At 41.4% G+C, this 9139-nt stretch overlaps 1 protein-coding gene across 2 annotated transcripts in view; it reads right to left on the minus strand.

The window, feature by feature from the left end:
- The window catches only part of TFCP2 (transcription factor CP2), a 49538-nt gene extending 41608 nt beyond the window's left edge, over window positions 1-7930 (minus strand). The window contains exon 1 of one of the 2 annotated variants that reach the window (XM_043446761.1): window positions 7085-7930. In XM_043446761.1, the coding sequence (XP_043302696.1) occupies window positions 7085-7206 (122 nt within the window). In that variant the 5' untranslated portion in view covers window positions 7207-7930. The remainder of the gene's footprint in view (window positions 1-7084) is intronic. The other variant, XM_043446762.1, reaches the window with a different exon arrangement.
- Between the last annotated feature and the right edge of the window lie 1209 nt (window positions 7931-9139).

Here is a 9139-nt window from a genome sequence, read left to right on the forward strand (position 1 = left end):
CTCAGTTGTGTCTGACTCTTTGCGACCCCATGAATCGCAGCATGCCAGGCCTCCCTGTCCATCACCAACTCCCGGAGTTTACTCAAACTCATGCCCATCGAGTCGGTGATGCCATCCAGCCAACTCATCCTCTGTCGTCCCCTTCTCCTCCTGCCCCAGATATTGCATAGGAACCTGGAATGTTAGGTCCATGAATCAAGGCAAATTGGAAGTGGTCAAACAGGAGATGGCAAGAGTGAAAGTCGACATTCTAGGAATCAGTGAACTAAAATGGACTGGAATAGGTGAATTTAACTCAGACGACCATTATATCTACTACTGTGGGCAGGAATCCCTTACAAGAAATGGAGTAGCCATCATAGTCAACAAAAGAGTCCCAAATGCAGTACTTGGATGCAATCTCAAAAACAACAGAATGATCTCTGTTCGTTTCCAAGGCAAACCATTCAATATCACGGTAATCTAAGCCTATGCCCCAACCAGTAACGCTGAAGAAGCCGAAGTTGAACGTTTCTATGAAGACCTACAAGACCTTTTAGAACTAACACCCAAAAAAGATGTCCTTCTCATTATAGGGGACTGGAATGCAAAAGTAGGAAGTCAAGAAACACCTGGAGTAACAGGCAAATTTAGCCTTGGAGTATGAAATGAAGCAGGGCAAAGGCTAATAGAGTTTTGCCAAGAGAACGCACTGGTCATAGCAAACACCCTCTTCCAACAACACAAGAGAAGATTCTACACATGGACATCACCAGATGGTCAACACCGAAATCAGATTGATTATATTCTTTGCAGCCAAAGATGGAGAAGCTCTATACAGTCAGTCAGCAAAAACAAGACTGTGAGCTGACTGTGGCTCAGATCATAAACTCCTTATTGCCAAATTCAGACTTAAACTGAAGAAGGTAGGGATAACCACTAGACCACTCAGGTATGACCTAAATCAAATCCCTTATGAATCGAATATTACCCAGACATAAAAAAGAATGAAATACTGCCATTTGCAGCAACATGGATGAACCTGTAGAATATTATACTAAGTGAAATAAGTCAAAGACAAATATTATATGCTATCACTTATATGTGGAATCTAAAAAATAATACAAATAAATCTATACACAAAATAGACTAAGAAAACAAACTTTAGGTACCAAAGGGGAAAGGGAGGAAGGAGGGATAAAAAAGGAGTATGCAATTAACAGATACAAACTATACATAAAATAGATAAACAACAAAGATTTACTGTATTACACAGGGAACGATATTCAATATATTATAATAACCTATAATAGAAAATAATCTAAAATATATATATAAAAATAACTGAATCATTTTGATGCACATCAGAAACAAACACAATATTATAAATCAACTGCATTTCCATTGTTTTAAATTACAAAGCATACAAAGACACAGTTGCAGTGAGTAGGGGCTACTCTTTCTAGAGATGAATAGGCTTCTCACTGCAGTGTCTTCTCTTGTTGTGGAGCAGACTCTAGGTGTGCAGGCTTCAGTATTGACAGTTGCAACTTGTGAGCTCTAGAACATGGGCTCAGTACATGTGGCACATGGACTTAGTTGCTCCATGGCTTGTGAAACCTTCCCAGACCAGGGATTGAACCCATGTCCCCTGCAATGGCAGGCGATTTTTATCCACAGTACCAACAGGAAAGTCCCTAACACCATTCTAACTCAAATTCTTCCCCAAAAAAGGGGAGGAACACTTCCTAACATTCTGTGATACCAAAAGCCAGAAAATGATACAGAACAGTATAGACCAATATCCCTTATGAATAAAGACACAAAAATCCCCAACAAAGTACTACCAAACTGAATCCAATAGTACATTAAAATGATTCTAAACTATGACCAAGTGAGATGTATCTCAGAAGTGTAAGGATAGCTCAGACAAGGAAATCACAATGTAATACCCTGTATGATCATTTTGATAGAAAAGGCACAGGACCAAAATTCAACATCCTTTCATGAAACATGGAAAAAAACCTTGAAGTCACTGTGCTAAGTGAAAAAAAAGTAGTCCCAATAACCTCCAGGGCTTCCCAGGTGGTGCTAGTGGTAAAGAATCTGCCTGCCAGTGTATGAGATACAAGGGATGTGGGTTCGAGTCCCTGAGTCAGGAAGATCCCCTGGAGTAGGAAATGCTCCAGTGTTCTTGCCTGGAAAATTCCATGGACAGAGGAGTCTGGTGGGCTACAGTCCATAGGGCCACAAAGAATCACACACAGCTGAGCAACTGAGCACATAACAACCTCTAAAAGAATAAAATCTGTAGGAATAAATTTAACCAAGCATGTGAAATACTTATACATTGAAAACTACAAAATACTGCTTAAAGAAATTAAAGATGACTCAAATAAATGGAAAGACACCCCATGTTTCTGAATTGATACACTTGGTATTATTAAGATAGCAATACTCCCAAAGTTATCTACAGATTTAATGAAATCCCTATCAAAATTCCAATGGCCTGTTTTGCAGAAACAGAAAGGCTTACCTTCAAATTTGTATGGAACTACCAGGGGCCCTGAATAGCAAAAAACAATAATGGAAAAGAAAAAATAAGAGGAATCACATTTCCCAATTTCAGAGCTTTTTTTTACAAAGCTACAGTAATCAAAATAGTGTGGTACTGGCAAAAAGATATGTCAACCAATGGAACAGAATCGAGTTCACAAATCCTTACAAGTATGGCCACTTGATTTTCAATGGGACTACAAAGAACATTCAATGGAAACGAACAAATAGCTGGGACAGCTGGCTATCTAAATACAAACAAATGAAGCTGGACCCCTATCTCGCTTTAAATTAAAAGATTGACTCAAAATAGATAAACAACCTAACATAAGAGCTTAAACTATAAACTCTTAGAAGAAACCACAGTGTAAATGGCCACAACTTGAATTTAGCAAGATTCTTAAGAGCTGACATCAAAAGCACAAAGCAACAAAAAGCATAAATTGGACTTCATAAAAATTAAACACTGCTGGGGACTCCCCTGATGGTCCAATGACTAAGAATCTGGATCCCCAATGCAGGGGTCCAGGTTCAATCCCTGCTCAGGGAACTAGATCCCACTTCCTACAACTAAGAGTTTGCATACTGCAAGTAAGACCCAGCACAGCCAAATAAAATAACAAATATTTTTTTTAAAATTACATACTTTTGTGAATCAAAGGACATTGTCAAGAATGTGAAAGACAACATGCAGAACTGGAGAAAGTATCTACAAACCACATTATGTAATAATGATCTTGTTGTTGCTGCTGTTTAGTCCTTAAGTCATGCCTGACTCTCCTGTGACCCCATCGACAGTAGCCTGCCAGGTTCTTCTGCCCATGGGATTTTCCAGACAAGAATACTGGAGTGGGTTGCCATTTCCTTCTCCGGGGCATATTCCCCACCCAGGGATCGAATCCACATCTCCTGCAATAGGAGGTGGATTCCTTACTACTGAGCCACCCGGGAAGCCTAATGATCTAGTAACCAGAATACATAAAGAACTCTTCGACTCAACAATGTGAAAACAACCCAATTTAAAACTGGGCAAAGGACTCAAATGGGCTTTCCTTGTGGCTCAGCTGGTAAGAATCCGCCTGCAATGCGGGAGACCTGGATTTGATCCCTGGGTTGAGACAATCCTCTACAGAAGGGAAAAGCTACCCACTCCAGTATTCTGGCCTGGAGAATTCCATAGACTGTATAGCGCATAGGGCTGCAAAGAGTCAGACACGACTGAGCGACTTTCATTTTCACAAAGGACTCAAACAGACCCTTTTCCAAAGAAGACACATGAATGGCCAACAAACGCATGAAAAGTGTTCAGCGTCATGGTCATCAAGGGAACGTAGAACAAATAATATCAGATCCTAGTTCACACTCACTGGGATGACTTTAAAACACAGAAAACAGGTATTGATGAGGATGCAGAGAAATATGACCCCTTGTACATTGTTGGTGAGAATATAAAATGGTTCAGCTGTTGTGTAAAACAGCTTGGCAGATCTTAAAAAAGTTAAGTATACACTATACACCTTTTAGGATGGCCAAAATCCAGAACAATGACACCACCAAATTCTGACAAGATGTGGAGTAATACCAGAACTCTCTCATTTCTGATAGGAATCAAAATGGTACAGCCACCATGGAGGATAGTTTGGCAGCTTTTTATGAAACTAAACATACTCATACCATATGATCCAGCAATGGCATTCCTTGGTATCTGCCCAAAGAAGATGAAAACCATCTGTACACAGATGTTTATAACAGCTTTATTCCTAATGCCTAAGCTTGGAAGCAACCAAGATGCCCTTCAGTAGGTGAATGGATAAGTAAACTGATACAAAGATATATTATTCAGTGTGACCCCCTGGACACCAGGCTTCCCTGTCCTTCACTATCTAGTCAACCACTAATCTACTTTCTGTCCCTAGAGATTTGCCAATTCTAGACATTCCTAAGAAATAGGATCATATGTAGTCTTTTGTGACTGGCTTCTTTTATTCAGCATGTTTTCGGGGAATTTTATTTTAATTATAAAGTGTGTGCCATGTATTAAGACGTAAGGAAAAAATATAGAGACTATTAAAGGACCACTTATGAAAATAATACAGTTAATGAATGCAATGGCAGATGAAGAAACAAAACATCCAACTAAGGTAAATCATTTATAAAATATAAACCAACAGAGGTATAAATGAAACCATTTTAAGATGCAGTAGAAATAAGCAAATCAGGGTAAAACAAATACGTTAGGAAAATATTTTACAAAACAAACTGCTGTTGGGACTTCCCTGGCAGTCCAGTGGTTGGCGGGCCACCCGGCACTGCAGGGGACACAGATTCGATTCCTGGTCCAGGGGAATCCCACGTGCCCTGGGGTAGCCGGGACCATGGGCCACAACTACCAGGCCTGCCCTCTAAACTACTGAGGCCTGCAATGCCCTAGGGCCCAAGTTCTGCATCAAGAGAAGCCACCGTCAACAGATGCCAGCGCACTGCTACTAGAGAGGAGGCCCCGCTCACCCCAACTATAATACAAAAAACCCTCACACGGCAACAAAGACCCAGAGCAGCCAAAATAAATAAACACATAAAAATTGTTTTAAAAATTGCTGTGAGAGAGAACATTTCCCTAACAAAGGTTTAGAAAAAGCAATCACAGGTTTAGTTAAAACAAGAAAAATGGAGAGCAAAGAATTATTGTCTTTGAGTATAAAATCTCCTCCAATCAGTGTTTCTCAAAATGTGGTCCGTGGACTATTTGCATCAAAATCACCGAAGAACTTGCTTTTAAAAAATCAGCTTTTTAGTCTGTGCCCCAGTCAATCACCAAAGATGGGATGCTGGAAACTATTTTTTATGTTTCCAGATGACTCTCATAAATACTATAGTTTGAGAACTAATATCTATTTAACACAAATTAACGCAAATGATTAAATGTGTGTAAGAGAAAAGAGAAGCATGACAATAGCAAAGTGCATGAAAAGGAGGAAGGTGAAAGAGGACAAAGAAAAAAATACTTGAAAAAAATTTTTACGCATTATGCTATTGAGAAAAAACAAAGTGATGTTTGAAAACCATTGTGGATTTAATGTTGGAAAAAAATTCCAAACGTGTAAATATACAAGGCATTCTACTAATACATGTGAGGACCACTCAGGATATGAATAGGAAAGCATTCATAAATGTAAGGTAAGGTCACATGGTAGAGAGAGCACACAGTTGATACCCAAATGTTTGCTAATGATGTTAAACTATTTTTATACCAAGTACAGCTATATTCAATTATCTCCATCCATAACTGTGATAACCTAGACACAACTTAACTTTTTGTGGTCGTAATCTTTATATGAACACCACCATAAATTGTCAAATATTATGTCAGTACTGACACTCAGGGTCAGGACATTTACTTGCAGACCAGGTTAATCCCTATTTTAATGGTAAGACTTATTTAAATAAGAACTGACAAAATTAAAGTTAAATTTCTCAAGGCTAAGAGCACTGCATGACAGAACTCAAATTTCCCTGAAAATTACTAAAATATGCATTAAAGGATGGCCTTTACTATTCTAACTATAAGCAAAGATTCCTGAAAATGAAGTATTAAATTCTAACTCAATTTTACTTCAGTGAGGAAAGTTCACTTTGGCTTAGCAGGGTTAAAGAAAGGAAGTTCACTTTTATAACTCTCAAAGACACTCACTAACAGAATACAAAATTTGCCCACTTTCACCATAAAAGGCAAAATCCCATTATAAACTCATAAACCTAATTAAAAATGCTAAATTCTAAAGTCTCTTTGACTCACTTACTGAGATTAAGCCTTATTATGCATTTGGAAACCCAGTAATATTCCATCAAACATTAAGAAGCAGATGTTTCAACATTTCCAGACATGGCTCTTGCACATCTTTTAAATGAAACAAACTATATTGGGGGAATGAAGTAGCTAAGGCATGCAAATAAATTACATGGCAGGTTATGTTGCTTTCACAGGAGATTTTTATTTATTATCAATATTTGGCTTGATACATGAAGGTCTAGAAGCATCTAAAAGTTCTTGTTGACACTTTTTCATTTCACGGCTTGTGTTTCAAAAGTCAGAAACCCCAGAACTGAGTAAAGCCTGAAAGCTGGTTAAGATATAGATGTGTGGACTTAGGACCTCACATTTCGTCCCCCAAAGCAGTCAACCAATATTTATCATTAAGTCCCAACTCCCTAAACATCTCACATGTTCAGTGTGGCCTCTTACTCACACAAGTCCAGTGCAACCTACCCACACATACGTACACACACACACACACACCCCCAAACAGTCTCCAAATCACCCACACTGAACATTCACTTGGTTGCTAATCAAGAGCCATTCTTCTTGATACTGTCCATAATCTCTTTTTCCATTTCTACCACAATACTCACCCACTCAAAAAAGAAACAAGTTCCTTTTCTCTAACCGCGGAGAGCTTCTCTAACTCAACACACCTCTTTTCCTCCCCCGTTATTCTCTATCCTGCCTTTGTTACTCAGAAGGTGCAGGGTCTGGGAAAATCTCACTCACCTCATGCTATAGGCACCAGCACCCAGTTCCTGGCCGATCCCGGATAGACTAGCATCAAAGTCCTGCACCAGCCCGGATTCAATCACCTCATCGGCCAGAGGCAGCTTCAGAGCCCAGGCCATTCTGGCTCCTTCCTCGCCCCAGGACACAGTTTCTTGTACAAAGGCGAGTAGCGTGATTCTACCCAACCGGGGCAAGACTGCAAGACTGTAGAAAACTCCAAACCAAGATCTCCCACGCAGCACCCACCAAGCCACCCCCAAACCCACCCACACTTCCCACACAACTAATCTCCCGTACCCTTGGCTCCTCACTCTCGCCTACCCCGACTTCCAAAATCCCTCCCCCGCACCCAGGTCTCTGGAGCCGAGCGAGGGCCCTTTCGTTTAACTCTTCCAGACTGTCCAGAGGCAACCCTGGACTCCTCGCCCTCTCTTTGGGATCTCCCCTTGAGCTCGCGGTGGTCACTCGCTATTTTCCAAAAAGACCCGCAGCAGCGATCCGCTGCCTAGCCGGCACTCCCACGCCGCTTTCGCACCTTTCCCCCGCCCCTTTCCGCTGGAAATCCCCTCCCTCCCGGGAACCACTCTCCCTTTCCCCTCCAGGCCTCGCTTCCGGTCAGTCCCAAGATCACTTCCGGTCACTTCTTCTCAATTCCACGGCTCTAAGAACCAAATCCAGGTTTCCACTGAGCCGACTCCCCGCCCTCCGCTGCCCCCCACGGCCTCAAAACATGGATGGAGAAAGCCCAGCACCGGTTTGAAACCCAGACTAGCCAGGCTCCTCCACCGCCCGCCGTCCCGGCGCCAACCAATCATGGCGTCCTCTTCCTTCGCCGGAGCGGCAAGTGTGACGTCACCCTAACATTAGCCAATTAAGAATCGACTCCGCTGACCTTGGCAATGATGATAGGCTAGCGACGCCACGGCTCTCCGCCTCCTGAGATGGACTGGGCGATCTGGGAGAGGACTGGGCGTGCGTCAGGTGGCCGGGTTTAAACGTCTTTCCTAGTTGTTCCCGGGCTTCTGGCGTCCGCTAAGTAGCTAGTCAAAACCATAAGGCGTGGGTGGAGCTCTAACTCTATTCTTATTGGACCTACACCCATCCCTGGCTGACTCTTGTTTGTTACCCAAACACTCCTAACAAGTGCTTGTATGCTTCTAAATACTCTCTCCTTAAACTCACCTCTCCTGGGGTCAAGAACCTACTTAAGTTCCACTTACCCGGATAGTCTTTTTATCTTCCGAATTCTCCTTTAATGCCTTTCAACAGGAAAGCATGAGATGGGTGAAAGTATTGTGGTTTTTAAAAGGTGGTGATCTGAAAATGAGGATTTGTGCTGGCGTCTTCATTTACTGGCTTGGTGACCAGAATAGTCAGTCGTTTGATCTTACCAAGATATAGCTTTTTTATGTTTGAAAAATGGGGGTAAAACCATACGTGCTCCATCTTCTTCCACGTGCTCCATCTTCCTCCTTTGAGGTTTAAATAATAATGTCCATTGTTTCTTGAGCATCAACTATATACAAGGAACTTTTTTACATTATCAATAATCCTGAAAGCAATTGTAACTAGATTTACAATTCTAAATGTAAGTATTAATGACCTTCGTTTTTCCAATAAGGAGAGGAGGCTGAAGCCTTAAATTCGCCAGAACTAAATTGGGGTGCCAATCTCAGAGTGGATTGTAAAATTATGTGTTAATTTTATCATAAAGTTATAATTTTCACTACAAGACATTGCCTGTATGAAAGTGTTGGTTCATTACTGTATTCAGGTATTTAATTTGTACAATGCCTTGCGATAGATAGATACAAGTAGATAGATGCCTTTATCACTAGTGAAGTGAAGTCGCTCAGTCGTGTCCGACTCTTTGCGACCCCATGGACTGTAGCCTACCGGGCTCCTCTGTCCATGGGATTTTCCAGTCAAGAGTACTGGAGTGGGTTGCCATTTCCTTCTCCAGAGGATCTTCCCGACCCAGGGATCAAACCCAGGTCTCCCACATTGTAGGCAGACGCTTTACCATCTGAGCCACCAGGGAAGCCCCTTTAT

This window comes from Cervus canadensis, chromosome 25 (assembly GCF_019320065.1).
Source record: "Cervus canadensis isolate Bull #8, Minnesota chromosome 25, ASM1932006v1, whole genome shotgun sequence".
Taxonomy (NCBI): Eukaryota; Metazoa; Chordata; class Mammalia; order Artiodactyla; family Cervidae; genus Cervus; species Cervus canadensis.